The following is a 16,586-nucleotide window of genomic DNA, read 5'->3' as shown; positions in this document are numbered from 1 at the left end:
AATGTCTTACTTTGTTCTTCTCCCACAGGTTAATCTGGTCTGCATGTCTCTAAAATGTCTTGCCCATAGCCAGCCTCACCTTCCAAATCCGTTAATCAATATGATGAGCGTAAGCAAACACCAGGCACCTATCGTCTCATCTCGTCTCATCGAGTAGAGTAATCACGATCGCGAATAACAACAAAACTTTGTACGTAGTGCTGCATGGACCTTCATATCCAGCGATGAGTGGACCTGGCGTTCACATTTTTAGAATTCAGGGTAAGCTTTTACCGTCCCAACGGGCGAGTCCCGTTATAAAAGTGCCCCGCATTGGGGAAAGTCTACCATTATCGGATCCTTCGTAGGATGATCTGACAGTATTCATCTCGAATTGTATATATTTTTTGCCATTTTCGCAATATGACACGAAGTCCCAGACCTCGAATCAACTCCTTCAGTGACAGGACTTGGTCGTCGTTGGTCACTGACCGGGGTGAGAGATCCTGGGGCGAAATACACCCTGTCGGTCAAACACCAAGCCCCAGACCAGCTGCATGAGTTGCATCTGCAGCCAAGGTAGCGGCCAAGTTGGTACAAGAATAGCATCACGAGAGGAGTCCATCTTCATGGGGCCATTCTTTTGCGGCGTCTATGCTAGACGCGAGAATGTTGGGATAGCGACAGCAGTTTGCACGCCTCTCACGATGCTAGAGCATGAATACTCGACAGACGGGATAGGACTCACAACTTGAGCGTTCAGCGTTCAGCCATCCCGTCCCGCCTTATCCCGCTCTACAAATTTGCTTTGTCCCGTGAACACGAACACATCGTCTCTCGCCCTCCCTCCTATTCGTTGAAAATCCCAACGCAAAGCGCCGAGGAGTGTCAATCGCCAAAGGACTCATCGATGCCATTGGTTGCTGATCAAGGGTTTTCTACCAATGATTCACACGCACTCGCACTCTCTCGTTTCACTCCACGACCCGTCAGAATGGACACCAGGATAATGATAACCCTCTCTCCTACATGTCTTCTTTTCCTTGTAAAAAGTCTATGATGAGTGAACGACTAATCCACAATGCGTCTCATCGTTCGCCAATCCTCGCTGCAAAAAACTATGTCTTGCTCAGACCCCTGTCCTTAACTATTGACATGGGGTACTATAATTCGGTAGAGGCGATGGCGAAGAGGGAGCTCAAAGTCGGCATCCAGCAGAGCAAAAACTTGTTAGTCGAACGGATCGCTCAGTCATGAGCGAAGCGAAGAGCGATTGCGCGATATAGGTCTACGTATTGGCCAACGTAGGCAGACAGTCAAAGTTCACCGCCATGCATTGTTAGTCTCGTGACGGGCACTTTGGACGAGATAAGACACCACGAGACCAAAACAGCACGCCCAGGTAAAACGGTCGGCAGTCAAAAAGAAACGCACGATCCTGGTGTTTTCGACGTCATTCTAAGACACAAGGCATTCTCTGGAATCTCATACGTGCTGGCAGCCTTATCACGAGGTCAGGTTCCAAACGTTCGGTGAGAGTTTGAGCCTCCAAATGGACCCAGATCGGTGTGTGCGGCTAGGCCCTGTCTCTCAAGCAAGCTTGGCTGGCTGAAAGAAGACCTCATAGTGCGAGTCCAGCTTGGATAGTGGCAAGGCGAGAATGGGTTAATGCGCTGGCAAGGCGGCAAACGCGTCTTGACGTCGATATCTCACCGATTGTCCATGAATTCTAGCATGTCGTACCTGGATCAGTCTTAGATCTTGCTGCAGGGCCCGGCATGATTTGGGGAACATGTTTCCAAAAGTGGCTACAAGAGAGGCATCCCATATGCAGCATGCAACTCCGCCACAGCATAAATTTCCCCATATCCGCCACAGGTTCTCAGATCCTTGAGGCTGGTGACCCTGATTTCTGGGAGTTGAGATGCCTTCACTGACGTGGCAGATCGGGCGTGGCTGGCCACTCCGGCAGACGTGAAGCCTCACCCAGGCCAGGCCCCCCCCTGTCCATGTGGCTTGTCAGTCGGCCGAGCGAATAAGGTGCCATCTGAGATGCTTGGCCCTTGCAAAGTCACTCGAATTCGAGATCAAAGTACTCTCTACTTTGGGCAGCGGTGAATGCATGCAAATGGCCCCGATGTGCAGCTTTTCCTCATTGACAACTCATCAAACTGCAATATTTGCCAGCCCGTGATGTGAAGCGATGCGCAAGCCCAGCACTTTCGGTTGTGAAGCCATTTCTTCGCTTGCGATGATCAAGCGGGCCTGGCTAGACACTTGAGCACAACGACGGGCTCTAAGCGTCCAACGGCAACTGGAGTCGCTGGAGTCGGAGTGGTCCAATTGATTAGACGCCTCTACCAACCATAGCCGCCAGACGGCTCGGCGATCAGGGCTGCTTTATCGCGAGAGCAGGGGTTTTGCCCTCATGATTGGCTTGTTGTCTGAGACTTGGCTCGAGCTTAGCGTTTGGGAACGTTGACAACCACACGATCAAACCTGTTGGTGATGATGGTCCTATCTCGCTTCCTTCTACTTTATAGTGTCTTCTATTCTGCTCATCATCTCACCAACATTGGCCATTGAGGCATGGAAGCCACTGCACGTTTTGTCCGGGCCCTTTCGGAGACTGCAACTATCGTCCGAGAACGGAGATCGTGGCTTGCGTCGTTGAAGAAACCATCAGCGCCTTTGGGATTGCGGGATTAGCGCAGCCGCGAGTATTTGTTTCTCGTTGGTTCCAGACGTTTTCGAGCTATTCATAATGTGTTTCCTTGGTCCGAAGTGTTGGGCCAGACATGTCATTGTTCCGATCAAGGTATACCCCTTCCGCTATACTCATCTTTAACATCGATCTGCTCTATGGCTACAGATTTTCACGAATCGTCGGCACTTGGACCATCCTGAAGTTTTGGCAGGGCTGATAAAAAGAGTCTCGTGCTTTGCTGCAGATATGATGCTCAGATCGGTCTGTCCAATATGAAGTATCAACGCTGAACTTAAATCGCGTGGTCTCCCACTCGGCCGGCTTTCGCTCACCAGCTGGAACTAAGCTCAGCTGTCGCCAGAGATGCGACTTTTCCTGATAGAGAATGAAAATTCTTCTGTTGTTTTTCGCTCCCCCCATGAAGGCCTCCTAGCTCAACCATCCATCAGGAGAAAGTAAGTTGCACTCCAAGTGGTCCTCCAAGAATAGGGGCATCGCAAGACCAGGGCCGCGGCACCGGCAGTCGTGCAACGGCGCACAAGTCTCTCGGGAGCTAGAGTCAAAGGAAGGCCTCCCCGTGGAAGCTCAATTCCGCCGTATATGTAGTGGGACCCAGGCAAGGTCATGGTGTTGAGTGTTAGTGGATATGCATGTCAAGCTTCAAGTCAGCTTGGCCCCATCTACGGCTCGTATCCGAACAGTCTCTTTGTCGTTCCGGCCACAAGACTAACAAAAAATAGTTAAACTGAATCGGGCCCCGTCCTGTCTGACAAGATGCAAAATCTTGAAGTTCCGCTTCTCCTTAGTTGAAGTGTAACCATTCGGATCGTGCGGATTCTTCCGACTTTGAAGGATGATCCCAGTAGAATCTTGCTCTACGCAAGGCCACCGTGTTCGCACAACATCGAGATAGGGGTAAGATGTTTATTGACGAAGTATGGCCGGATAACCCTTTGTGCTTTTCCTTACGCCCCCAAGCTCTCTCAGAGGAGATCGGTATGTTCTCAGACAGTTGAATCCTTGATCACCTGGATCGATATTGACTGGTTCAAGCTATATGCAAAGACTAGCCGTTTGAGAACTTGCGAATTGACGATTTTTTATTGTTCTTCCATTTGGCTGCCTTGCATCGGCTTGTCTTCTCCGGGACTGTTACCAAGGCTGCTCATCACAACTGGTTAGATCTAGAGACAGAGAACTTACCATGGACCTCAAGATTCTGATTGATAGTGGACATTGGTCGAACCGAAGACGCCGATTTCCTCTTTATTCATTTATCCTTGATAGTCTGCGCCTGAATATGAAAATAAGAATGTTGTACAAGTAGAAATGGTCCATTCACGTAAGTCTGCTGCTCTGCCCAGTTTCATCCGATCCTCAATTTGTAGCCTTTTTACTTGCCAAATTTCGTGTCGCGTTGGTTACCATGAGAACTATTAGTTTCCAGCGAACCTAGCAGCACGCTTCTCTGCCTTGGCCTTCTCTGTTGGGTCGTCAAGAATACCACTTCTGGTAGACGTCTTCTCCTTTCGGGCGCCACCATCACGACCGCCGTCTCGACCACCACGGCCGCGTCGTCGACCGCCACCACCGTTTCTTCTGTCCAGGCTTTGTCGCTTCCCAGGGCGGTTTCCTTCACCTTCAGTGGTGCGATCCCGGCCTCGCTTTCGCGAGCGCTCTGGGAGTGCCGAGTCAAGAGTAGTAGCAAGTTCCTTTTCGTCGAGGCCAAATCGTTTCGCACGGTCGGCGCGCTTCTTCGCGTCCTCGTCCTCCTCAATACCGAACCGCTTGGCACGTTCGGCACGTTTCTTGGCTTCGTCGTCGGCAGCGGTGGATTGTAGACCGATGGCATAAGACTTCTCGGGCTCAGCAGGAGCCTCCGCTGTCTCCGCGGGCTTCTCTGCTGTCGTCTCCTCGGCCTTGGCGGCCTCGGCGGGTGCAGCCTCAGTGGCAGGAACCTCAGCAACAGGCTCAGAGGCGGCTACAGGAGCGGCAGCGGCGGGTTCAGCAGGAGCCTCGTCATCACTGTAGCTGATTTCATCCTCCTTGTTCTCAGCTGTGAAGGATCCAATTAGCCGATGTTATCGATGCGATGCGACGCGACGCGCGAGAGGTTGGATCGCAGGTCTGATGGAATCACGTACCGGGCTTCTCAGCGGGTTCGGAGGTTCGATCGTTCTCTTGGAGCCTTGCAATAAGATCCGCCTTGTTGCCCGTCTGAGGCAGACCCTTCTCAGCCAGCAGCTTCTTCAGCTCGGGCACCTTGAGTGACGAATATTCGGCCATGCTGCGCAAGTCGATTGAAGCGCGTTAACTAATGATTAGGAGACTTTTCACGATCGGAGAAGAAGCACGGCTAGATATGCGATTGTTGCGACTTAGACTGCGATGTTTTGATGAAAGAAGAGAAAAGGCCTGAGTTGCTTCGATGGAGCGGATGAGGGCGAAGCAAGGTCCGCGCCTCAAACAAAGAATGGATAGGAGCGACCCACAGTGATACAAGCGTCATCCCCTAGAATTAGCCAAGGGTAAACTCTTTATCTTATCTCGAATCAAACAAAGAGATGGCAGACTTGATATCGAAGACTACTGAAATTGCAAGGCCTATTCTTTTGTTTGACTCGCCGGATCAGGCTTCAATTATCCCACTGAACCTGTTCTATTTCCAATGATGCCTCTGTTATGAAGCCAATCGTGCTTTCTATTGGCTTGACGGTGTTTGCCTCTGTTCACAGGGAGATGTGCACGGGCCACGAAGCTCTGAAAGAAGCTCGACAAAGCTCTTGTTGCCCGCTTTTAGAGCTCTCCATCCTAGACTATGCATTCGTTGGCATCATCAGGTCTCATTGCATTGCAAGATGCGCCAGAGACAATAACACCCTCACTTATGCAAGTCGACTCATGGAGCAACGGTACTTCAAGCAGTGTACGGGTTGTCTCGTCGAACCATATCGCACATTCTGCAGCATCATAGACTGGCCTGCACAGACAAATACTAGCCAGAGAAAGGGCTGCTTAGGATGGATGCCACATGATCCCAGTATTGGATGGTAATCGAGGGCCTCACCTCACGTGGCCATATCGAGAGTGCATCTATTGATGTAACCCCAGGATGGCCTGTACAGCTGAGCACGCCTGTTTATTAGGTGTGCTCACAGGAGATTTATGCAAGTGGAGGTATGTGCAAGAAGTTGACAGACTGTCTGAATGTATTTCTATTAATGAATCATCATTAGGTAGGTATAGAGAAATGCCAACAAAATAATAGCCATATTCAAGTAAAAGATTCTCTAGACATTAAAGAGCCACAAACTCAAATACTCCCCTGCAACCCGAGATCCGGATCCTTAACCGGGCGCTCCACACTTGATAGAACTACCTTACAGTACCCTTTTTTTTTGACGGTTCACCAGGGGAAAGATTGAGTATCACAATTGAATGATTTCTTGGCTTTTGGCCCTTTTTTACGGTCAGGAAGGTGCGGGATAGCTTGGCTCCTTCTTTCCCGTGTTACGGTGAATGTCAGGTGTTTTGCTTTGCTTTTCTTGGCTCTATCTCGCTACTTCTCTCGTAAAATAGTGTCGTCTTGCGTTGCCACTTGTTCCATCAACAACCAACATTGTTAGTGTTAACACGGACGGACTGTCCCCTCCCGTCCCCACGATTTGTCTGTCGATCGCATCATCATCTCCCATTCAATTCATATCGACATTTATAACCACCACCTCTCAACTTACAGAGAACACCCTCGCGACCGTTGCAATAGCTTCAACCTGATCGAGAGACGCGCGCGCATTATTCCCATCATATCCATTACCGACTTGGCCCCACGAATCATGCAATAGGACCCCCGATCCGACCCCTTAGAAGATGCGAAAAGTTCGGCCTGCCATTAAACTCCCGAATGCCCGTTTCGAACGTCGTTATCTGGACGTTCATACTTGAAGTGGCCTGAATATTCTACTTGGATACGTTCAGAGCGATTCTTATCAGCCTGTTGACCTCTCATAATTAAAACATCATGACTCGAAGAATTGTATGTGGCCCAAGTTCTCTGTAAATTCATGATCAGTATTGATCCGGAGGAGGCTGTTGACTAACCGTATTGCATCACTAGGTTCGAACAGCTGCTCAGCTCGCTGGCGCTGCCATTTTCGCCTTTCTAGTTATCGCCTTCCTCGACCGCAATTATCGTGTCCTCCCCAATTCGATCCATAGTTATATGCCCTCCCACCACCCCGGACTGGTCGTCACCGATGTCACAATAGTCACTTGCTCGAGCGTTAACCCCTTCTCCTCATGCGACCTCGGCAAAGAATGGCACCGAATCGATAAGGAGCTGTATCTCGGCAAGACATGGACTACGAGCGCATACATGTACATCATGCGAAAGCATGAGGGGGATCTTACTGCGGACGATCGTGTTGTTGTGGATGTTGCGGTCGGCAGGCTCCAACCTCAACCCAAGGGAGAAACGGACGACTCATGGGAATCTCGTCCATCGGGTATCTGGATCAAGCGCTCAGCTAAGAAGAAAGCCAGCGATTCAAAGCAGGCAGTGACGGATCTCGATGTTCTTTTCGGAGATGATGCTGTTGAAGCAAGAGACGGATATGCTGTGACGGGAACGCCTTTGCTCCTCAACACGGGTGGTAGCCTTCTCTCTGTCCAGCTAAGCGTGCGCCGAGGTCCTCCACGAGAGGTCAAGAAGCCAACGCCCAGGATCCGCAATGATGGTCGATACAAGATTATGCAGATCGGTGATCTGCATCTCAGTACAGGAGTTGGTGTTTGTCGCGAGGCAGTTCCCGATTCTTACAACGGCGGTAAATGCGAGGCCGATCCTAGGACACTGGAGTTTGTTAGCCGAGTCCTTGACGACGAGAAGCCCGATCTGGTAGTCTTGAGTGGCGACCAAGTCAACGGTGACACAGCACCAGATGCACCTACTGTGAGTATTGCCTGGCTTAACATTATAGTGTTCGCCTCTAACACCATCTAGGCCATGTTCAAGATCATCTCGCTCCTGATTGAGCGAAAGATTCCTTATGCTGCCATTTTCGGTAACCACGACGACGAACAAACCATGTCTCGTGAGGCTCAGATGGCCATTATGGAGACTCTTCCTTATTCTCTTTCCATTGCTGGGCCAGCTGATATCGAGGGTGTTGGGAATTACTATATCGAAGTCCTGGCCCGTGGAAAGACGGATCATTCTGCTCTGACCATCTATCTTCTCGATACGCACGCCTACACGCCCGATGAGCGCAACTTTCCTGGTTACGACTGGGTTAAACCTAACCAAATAGAATGGTTCAAGAAGACTGCCGCTGGCCTCAAGAAGAATCACAACGAGTACACTGGCCGGCATATGGACATCGCTTTCATTCATATTCCCTTGACAGAGTATGCTAACCCGGAACTACCCCGTGTCGGTGACTGGAAAGAAGGAGTCACTGCCCCAATATATAACTCTGGTTTCCGTGATGCCCTTGTAGAGCAGGGTGTCCTTATGGTCAGCGCAGGACAGTAAGTTTTGGATTCCTATCTTATCTTGAAAAAATACTAATCAATATTTTAGTGATCACTGCAATGACTACTGCTCCCTATCTTTGATGGGTGAAGGCGAGACCAAGGTCCCAGCCATGTGGATGTGCTACGCTGGTGGCTCTGGCTTCGGCGGTTACGCCGGCTACGGTGGTTACCATCGCCGAGTACGCTTGTTTGAAGTCGATACAAACGAGGCTCGTATCAAGACTTGGAAACGTCTCGAATACGGAGACATAGCTGCCCGTATACACGAACAGATTATCGTCGATGGCGGTAAACCTCAACCTATCACTCCCGTTTCATGAGCTTACGACACTCAATATTTATGGGGCAAAGTCCCCCTTCTGAACTTATTGTATTCGTGTTTTGGGATGATTAGCTGCCACGCGTCTATAGAACGGTGTGGTCCTTCTTCGTTTACAAAAAAGACGGGTCATTGGACAACATCAAGGAGCATGTTTGAACATGGGGTTTCTTGTATAACAATTAAAATATCCCACTTCTCACTGCATACAGCAGCAAACAGAGTTAACGACGGCATTATATAGTCTCGGGATGGGGAACGGAGTTGTTTTGGTCGACTAAATACTACGTATGAGTCTTGAACTCATTTTCATGGTTTATTCTATACCAGCCTTTTACAGTATTGTGATCCATGATGATTTCGGCTGGAGTGGTAGCAAGCAACCCTAAGTCTGGAGTTGATAATAACTTGTGATGTCTTGAACAGTTCACATCGGACCGAGTTGTGTAAATATAATTCAATTGTCATCCACTATATACTTCTCTCCTCGCTATGCTCTCTTCGCTCCCTCTACCATGTTCGCCGAAAACAAAACCCCAAACGTCCTCCTCATGATGGCTTGCAAAATGCATGCTGATGTACTCCTCCCGGCCCAAGACTTCTCCAGTAGCCCAGACCATTGCCATCCAGACGCCATCCGCCCATGTCTAGATGCGTGAACGCAGAAACGAGATTGGTATATACAATCGTATTAAAAGGTTTGAGGAAATGTGGTATCGTTAAGTCTCGCCGTATGCCATGCATCGAGAGTAATAAGAACAAATGTAAAAAATGATGGTGTGCTGAGCAACACCGGGATATCAAAATAGGAAAACTGACTAATGCAATGAGTCTGGGGATAAACCAGATTGTGAATGTGCTTGTAATCAAATACAAGAGAAGGTATAAATTGTTGAAGGGGGTGGCAGTAGAGTCGCTTAGATTGTCATGACCTCCTGGTGGACAAGCCTCAAAACCCAGCTTGCCTCTGCAACGCTAGCGCACTGGAAGCACCACTTCTTGACGTTGCCGCCTGTAGGGCCCGTAGCCGGAACGACGCCGACAACGCCATTGCTGTCCTTCATCTCCTCCCAGACACCGCATACAATACCACGGCTGCCCATGGCTGTGAAGCATCCACTGCCCAGGACCGCGTCTAACAAAATCTTTGGCTGCTCTGAGTCCTTGCGTGGAATCGTGGTGACAGTGACACGTTTCTCCAGACCGTGGTCGGCACGAAGAGCCTGGTGCCAGCCTGGAGGAGGTCGTCGAATGGATAGTCTGCAGTTGCCAAAGTCCTCCCACTTGGCGGCTGCGACGAGGAGATGTAGGCGGATCTTGAGGTCTTCAGTACCAAAGCTTGCGGGGCCGCGGCCGCTGTTCTCAACACTGATGGAGGGTGAGCGAGGTGTGTTGCCGCCATAAGATGACGATCCAGGAGTGTTGGTGCCACCATAGCGGCTGTTTCGGTTAACAGAGGAGCGAGCCAGACTGAAAGGAAGTCCGCGACCAGTGAGTCTCTTGAGGAAGCTTGATGCGGAGAGAGTAGATGAGGGAGTAGTGCTTGCACCATCGTGAGATTGGGCAGGCGCACGAACTGAACCACGGTAGCTGTTCTTACGGCCGAACCAGCTTCGTCGTCGACTGCTTGTGTCATCGTTGTCGGGAGGTGGTTTATGTTCACCAAAGCTTCTGAACCGTGCTTCATTCTCAAGCTCAATGAATTTTTGGTTGTTGAGACGAGCGTGGTGAACAGACATGTAAAGGTTGTAGCAGTCAGGTCCGTTGTGGCATCGGAAGCGGAAGTTTCCTCCACCGTGTGAGCTGGCAAGCTGGCAGTCAGATCGGACTGATGAGCGGATTTCAAGGTCGAGAGCTGTGCTTTGACGGATGAGGACGAGCGGGGTGAGGTCGAGTGCGAGCATGGGCTTATCTCCCTGCTCAGCTCCGCTATGCACGACATACGCCTCGATTAAGCCTGGAGTGACAATGACTTCAAGGTTGCCTCCAGAAATATCCTTCCACATTCCCTTGTCGGACCACCTGGAAATAGTAGCCACGTATCTTGTAGCATTGTCTCCGGGGGCAACCTTTTGTCCGTGGAGGCCAGCCTGGGAGGCGGAGTTTGATGGAGCCAGGCTATCAATTGAGCCAGATACGACGGATTCATGGAGTTCATGTCGTTGGTGGTAGTCGTGAAGAGATCCTTCCTCTTCAAGTGTCTCAAGTTGATGTTCCAACTCCTCTCTGATAATGTCTCGAGCTGGGTGTTCATCTCTGATACTAACTCCTAGCTCAGTCTCTGGGAGATCAACGCTCTCAATATCATCGTCCGAGGAATCATAGCTGTAGTCTGATTCGGTGTAGTCATCCTCGGTATTTTCGTAGCTGCCCGTGATATCAGTGCCAGAGATTGATGACTGGTCTGAAGGTAGGTATTCGTGCTTGAGCGGAGATGAGGTACGGCGTTTGACGCGGCTGCTGTTGGGAGGCTCAAGAGGCGGTGGTTTGGAAAACCTGGGCTTAGAAGGAGCTTGTTGACTAGGGCTGGGACTGAAAGTTCGATGAGCTGGAGGTGGCGGCGCGCCATCGTCTCTGTAGGATGAACTACTTGGGCTCTTGCGTATGTTGAGGGGATCAGGTTGCATGCTCTGCGAGGTCATTGGCCTGTCCTCATATCCGTAGTCGTATTGTGTTGGTGTCCTCTGCAGATCGTACTGATCGGGCGACTTGATAGGAGAAGGAGTTACCGGAGATGCTGATCGCGGACGGTATCTGGCTGGCAGCGCTCGCTTCGGTGTAGTTGGGCTGGCTGGAGGAGACTCAGCAGCAGATGTGCGGCGAGAGTGTGAGTTCCGAAGAGATTGGGCAGAGTACTTGCGAGAGGATCCTCGAACGCCAACTGGGACATCAGGCATCCGAGATTGTGAGTATGGCTCTTCATCGTCGATTATACTTGGCTCTGGCTCTCTGGGAGGAACAGGCGAAACTGGAAGGATATCGAGCCAGTCCAAGATTTGGTCTTCGTTGTCGGTGGTGAGTGTGAGTAGCTCGTGCCATGGCCTGTCGTTGTGCGTTCCTCGGATCATAATAACCATGTCAAAGTTGCCGTCTCCTGTCCTGGCTGAGATCAACTCAATAGGTACAGGAGGGAATAGAAGGTATGATCGACCCTTGACCCCATTTTCGCGGATCAGGATATCACCCTTATCTTCAGGATAACGCTGGTTATCTCGGTGTACCAACTCAATCTGGCACTCAAGGCGCTGACCATTCGAATGTGCCAAGTCGAGAGAGAAGAAGTCCTTGGCGCTGACTTGTCGTGATGGCTCAATGTACACAGCCTCCATTGGAGCAAGTGTTCGAAGGTCTCGCGATCTGGTTGTATCGGTGTTGATCGCGTCTTCGTCAGTCAATCGAGCCATTTCTTCTCGATGTCGACGGCGAGCCTTTTCTTGAAGGTCCTCAAAGTCACTCAGGAGATCATAAGTATCGTTGGTCCCAAGGATAGAGTCGACACACTTGAAGAATTTTGTGATTTGCTTGAGTCGGAGGAGGGGTCTCTTGAGAAGGTGTGCCACATCAACACGCTCTCCTGTAGCATCAACAATATCTCCAGACTCGTTCCTGGGCATGGCGCCGACAAGAGAATCCTCGTCTTCTGGGGATCCAGCGGCGGGAGCAAGATTAACGACGAGATCCTGGAAGCCCAGCCTCCAGGCATCGAGGTACTTGTGGTAGATGGGTACGACGCCATGGCCCCAGGAAGCCAGGCGACGAATATCATGAATGGGAGCCTTGCGGTGAGCCATGCGAAGTTTCTCTAGGGCAACACCCATGTTCACCACAGACTTCGAGAGAGCATCAGCTTTGGTCACTGGGGTGCTAGTGCCAAACAGATCAGTGGCGTTGTCGCCATTGACGACCTGTGATAGTAGGACTGGAATAACACCGTCGACTAGTGTCTTCAACTCTCTAAGATAGAGACTCTCATCTTCGGTAAATTCTTTGAGCAGGTCGTCATTTGTCACATCTGTGGCCCCACCTCGGCTTTTCCGCATACTGGGTCTTGAGCGGTTACTTGTGATGGCGCTGGGGACGTTCTTGTCATCGGGTAGCGAGAGGACTGAGACAAGATCAGAGTGACGAGTAAGTCGTCGCTTAAGGCCAGACCCTTGACTCTTGGAATTCGAGCGAGAGTTCGAACGTCTGGTCTCTTTCGTTACGCCAGTGGATTGCGTAAGAGTGGATTGCGTGACATCAGTGGTAAGCTCCGATTCGACAGCGCTGGAAGCTTCCTCAGAAAGAATTGTAGACAACTCATATTGACCTCGAGTTGGTGGTGGAAGACGAGGGCCCGCCATTCGCGCCGACGGCAAAGCCGATCGATCATCACGATTTTGTTCTGGTTCTCGCGCCGGTTCCCGAATCGGTTCCCGTGGTTGCTCTGGGCTTTGAGGCTTCTTCTTTTCTTCCAAGGGAGACGGGGATCTGACACTTCTCGACTTTTCAGCCTTTGATAGTTCTGTTTCAGTCCAATTCTCGGTTGAGTCATCGTATGTAAGCTCGTCATCATAACGAGACTCTTCATAGTGATAATCATCATATTTTGACCCTTCGTATTTTGAGTCATCATAACGAGAATCATTGTATCTGGAGTCGGTATACATGGATTCGGGCTCGTCATCGTAAGGTCGTTCCTCTCGACTCTGATAAGGCTTCACCTTGGGAAGAGAATTGCCTGATTCTCCGGTAAAGGCTTCCTTGAGCATCCCAAAGAGCGAATTCTTAGGGCTTGACTTGATAGGTGAAGATGTAGTTCGAGTTGCTTTGGTCCTCTTGAGACCCGAACCACCCGGAGCTTTGGTTGGTGCCTTTGTATCTTGCCGCTTCGGTTTCGTCTTGGCTTCAGGCTCTGGTGAGGGAGCTGGTGAGGAAAGTGGCGAGACCTCTTCTGGTGCAGGCTCTTTCACAGCGGCCGGTTCGGGCTGTGGTTCAGGCTTGGGCTCCGATTTAGGTTTTGGGGTTGACTTCTTCGGTGGCTCAGGCTCCGGGGGCGGCTCCTTGACAGTTTCTTTGACAGGCCCGGGTTTTGATACAGGTGATGGTGTAGGTTTCACTTTGATGGGCTCCTTCGCAGGCTCCGGCGTAACAGGCAACTTTTCGCTCGATACAGTTCTGTCAGCTGTATCTGGTTTACTCATAGTTGAGGACGACACCCTTCGTTTTTCGGTGCGAGACGAGCGGCGATGACTCTTGACCGTCTCAGGGGATGATGGGCTATCTGGGACATGCTCGCTCAGAGGTGTTGTAGCTGGCTCAGACTTGGGCTCCTCGACGAACGGGTCCACGGTAGTGTTGAGCCACTTTTCGATACTCCGAGGGTTGTTTGGCACAGTGTCCCTTTGGGGGGGATGCTCGTTCATCTCATGAATTATCTTGTTGGCACCTTCCACCACCTTCTTGAAGACTTTGGGCATGGACTTGAAGCTAGTATTTCTTTCAGGCTTGGCAGGGCGAGCAGGGCGAATGGGTCGGCTGCGAAGAGGCCCCCCACGCGCTCGCAGAGGCAGATCAAGTTCAGTGAATGCAGAGTTACCCCAGGGGATTTCTCCAGGGATGTCTGCTATTGACTTTGCCAAAATACTTGAAGACAAATCTGACCCGTCAAGTTGAGAGGGCTCGATTGTAGATTCTTCTTCGGGCACCCATGTCTCTTTTCCCTTCTGTTTTGTCGTGGGAGGCTGATAACTCTTTGGTCGAGGTTTTGACTTGTGTGCTGATACGCTTCTCTTCTTGGTCGGAGTGTCAATCGCCGAATCGTCTTCCATAACTTCAATTGGTGCAGTCCCAAATAAACCTGACTTGTCGGTTGTCTTTGTTGTTTTAGACAGTTCCGAATCATCCTCAATAACCTCGATAAACTTGTTTGTCGATACCTCCGAAGGATCCTCAATGACTTCGATCTTGGATTTATCTGACTGCGACTTCTTCATTTCCCGTTTCACGGAACTCATACTAGGTCTCCGCGAGCTAGGAGCAGATTTGAGCCGCAATCTTGCCGTGCGAACTGAAGTTCCGGCGTTGGATGAGATATCGCTCATAGGTCTAACTCTAATTCCTTCGTCGTCGGTGAGTGTTGTCCTGACAGCTTTCACACGAATACCATCATCATTATTCCTTCCCCTTCGGATTGGTTTAACGCGAATGCCATCATCAGGTCCTGGTGTTGATTTGGCGGATCGCGCTTTTGTGAACCGACTGTTAGTGACATTGCTCACTGTAAATTCGCTGTCACTCATGAACTCGCTGTCGGTATCATCCATCCACGGTTTCGCTCCGACCGACTTGGAAGACTTATGACTTCTGGGTGCAGGTGGATCCGGAATCTCAACCATTTCCGCCCAAGCCTTGACTCTGCTTGCGACGCGAGGATTAGCGGCGGTGCGCAAAACAAAATCTTTCGGTATTTTGGCTGGAGCAGGTGTTTTGGCAGGCGAGGTCTTCTTTGGTATATGTTTTCGATTTTTCCGCCAATGTTCGTCGCTAACAACACGTTTCTTAGGCGGCGGTTTCGCTGCTGCCGGTGTAGGTGTCGTCGGTGTTTCATCAGGTGTAGCCTCATCTCCTGTGGCCAGACTCTCCTTCGTCTTGTTATTGGGTCGCTTGAGTTTCTTTCTCATCTTGATGCGAACTCGATCCTCCTCTGTTACACTCTGGAACTCCTCATCTTCAAACGCAATATCAGGGGGTTCTGTCGCTGCGTCGTCAGGGGTATTCTCCATAGCGGCAGCATTGGCCTTCTGCCATTTCTTGACCCGATCTCGGACACCGTTCGGGGGTTGGATGCGCTTGACTTGAGACTGCTTCATTTCATGGCGCAATTCGGCCTTGACAGCTTCCAAGCTCATCCGCCGTTGACGCTCGGCAGCCTGTCGCGAGGCTGAGGGCCGGCCCAGGAGGAAGTCATGGAGGAGTGTAGGCTCCCTGGTCGACTTGGCACGCGGTCGCCCGCGATGTGCCACTGGCGGTGCTGACTTGGGCGTTTCCTTTCCATCATTCTCGTCTTGTGCGGAAGGCTTCAGAGGAGTCTCGGGTTCAGGCTCAGGATCTAGCACTGCTTCGTCTACTGCTTCCTCTGGAGAGGCGGGGTTTGATGATGACATGATCTTAACTACCTAAAAAGACAAAACTGGTGAGCTTATTTTTGCAACCCAGTTGTGGCGGGGAAACATGATTGTGCGATGCGCCGGAGACGGGAGAGCACGTCAGACTCATACCTGAAGGTCGGTAACATGCTGTGCAGCTGTAGCAGAGAAGCGGTGGGGTCCCAGTCGAGGCCGAACTCGCTCTCTTGATGGTTGGCAACAATTTACCGTTCGACTCGATTATGCGTCGTTGAAATGTGCTATCGGACCGTCCGGGAAGGTTTGCAGGAAGCTTTGGAGAAGCAGCGGGAGGGCGGAGCAGCCGTTGGAGTTGCACATGCAACTGAACAAGAAGAACGAACGAATGAATTGGATGGTGGGTAAATGAAATGTAGGAGAACGAAAAGGTTTGTGATTACAAAGACAATGGCAAAAGCCTCGTGTAAATGATAGGAAGTGGAGGGTTCTCCAAAGGCGAAATGCACCGCAAGATTAAGATTGTTGTGCCATCCACGTCTCAAGCCGTTGGAGGGACCTTTTGGAGGTTGCGTCGTTGACCTTTGACTTGGCCATTATTGAGGTGCGGGTGTCCCAGTAACCAAATGGGATCCACACTAGAGCTCAGTGTAAACAACATTTGAGACCATCCCACCTATCAGGGTCAGGGATAGAGGGATGTGGCGCTCGACTGACAGGGGACCTTTCCAGGGCTTCAGTGGGTCAATCATTTAAGGCCATGGCTGCAGACAAGTGGGATATGGCGGGTGGCTGTTGCGTGATAGGCTAGCTTGCCCACTGTAACAAGTCCAAGCCTCCCGAGCCTGGCTGAATCTGATCTCCCGGTGCTACTGTATCTCGGTCAGTTTTCTCCAACCGACTCTACCACTTGTCCTGACTCGACGTGGAAAGATCTTCGATA

At 50.8% G+C, this 16,586-nt stretch overlaps 3 protein-coding genes across 6 annotated transcripts; 1 reads left to right on the top strand and 2 right to left on the bottom strand.

Moving 5' to 3' along the window:
- Window positions 1–367: 367 nt before the first annotated feature.
- On the bottom strand, window positions 368–5,835 carry FOXG_04291 (uncharacterized protein). Of its 3 annotated transcripts, none has more exons than XM_018382267.1 (3): window positions 4,831–5,835; window positions 3,890–4,742; window positions 3,598–3,827 (listed from the first exon to the last, which is right to left on the bottom strand). In XM_018382267.1, the coding sequence occupies exons 1-2, from the start codon at window positions 4,970–4,972 to the stop codon at window positions 4,123–4,125; spliced, it is 762 nt and encodes a 253-aa protein (XP_018238945.1). In that variant the 5' UTR covers window positions 4,973–5,835; the 3' UTR covers window positions 3,598–3,827; window positions 3,890–4,122. The 3 variants fall into 3 exon arrangements, with proteins under 3 accessions (XP_018238944.1, XP_018238945.1, XP_018238946.1); XM_018382268.1 differs by having other exon boundaries at window positions 3,690–3,824; XM_018382266.1 differs by having other exon boundaries at window positions 368–4,742.
- A 108-nt stretch (window positions 5,836–5,943) lies between these two features.
- Window positions 5,944–9,027, top strand: FOXG_04290 (uncharacterized protein). Of its 2 annotated transcripts, none has more exons than XM_018382264.1 (4): window positions 5,944–6,722; window positions 6,804–7,637; window positions 7,689–8,215; window positions 8,268–9,027. In XM_018382264.1, the coding sequence occupies exons 1-4, from the start codon at window positions 6,708–6,710 to the stop codon at window positions 8,539–8,541; spliced, it is 1,650 nt and encodes a 549-aa protein (XP_018238942.1). In that variant the 5' UTR covers window positions 5,944–6,707; the 3' UTR covers window positions 8,542–9,027. The 2 variants fall into 2 exon arrangements, with proteins under 2 accessions (XP_018238942.1, XP_018238943.1); XM_018382265.1 differs by having other exon boundaries at window positions 6,775–7,637.
- FOXG_04289 (uncharacterized protein) lies at window positions 8,940–16,232 on the bottom strand. The gene is made up of 2 exons (XM_018382263.1): window positions 15,800–16,232; window positions 8,940–15,697 (listed from the first exon to the last, which is right to left on the bottom strand). Exon 2 carries the CDS (start codon window positions 15,683–15,685, stop codon window positions 9,458–9,460), a length of 6,228 nt encoding a protein of 2,075 aa, XP_018238941.1. The 5' UTR covers window positions 15,686–15,697; window positions 15,800–16,232; the 3' UTR covers window positions 8,940–9,457.
- Between the last annotated feature and the right edge of the window lie 354 nt (window positions 16,233–16,586).

This window comes from Fusarium oxysporum, chromosome 4 (genome assembly GCF_000149955.1).
Source record: "Fusarium oxysporum f. sp. lycopersici 4287 chromosome 4, whole genome shotgun sequence".
NCBI classification, from domain to species: domain Eukaryota; kingdom Fungi; phylum Ascomycota; class Sordariomycetes; order Hypocreales; family Nectriaceae; genus Fusarium; species Fusarium oxysporum.
The sequence above is the reverse complement of the archived record's forward strand: the minus strand, read 5'-3'. Positions and strand labels throughout refer to the sequence as shown.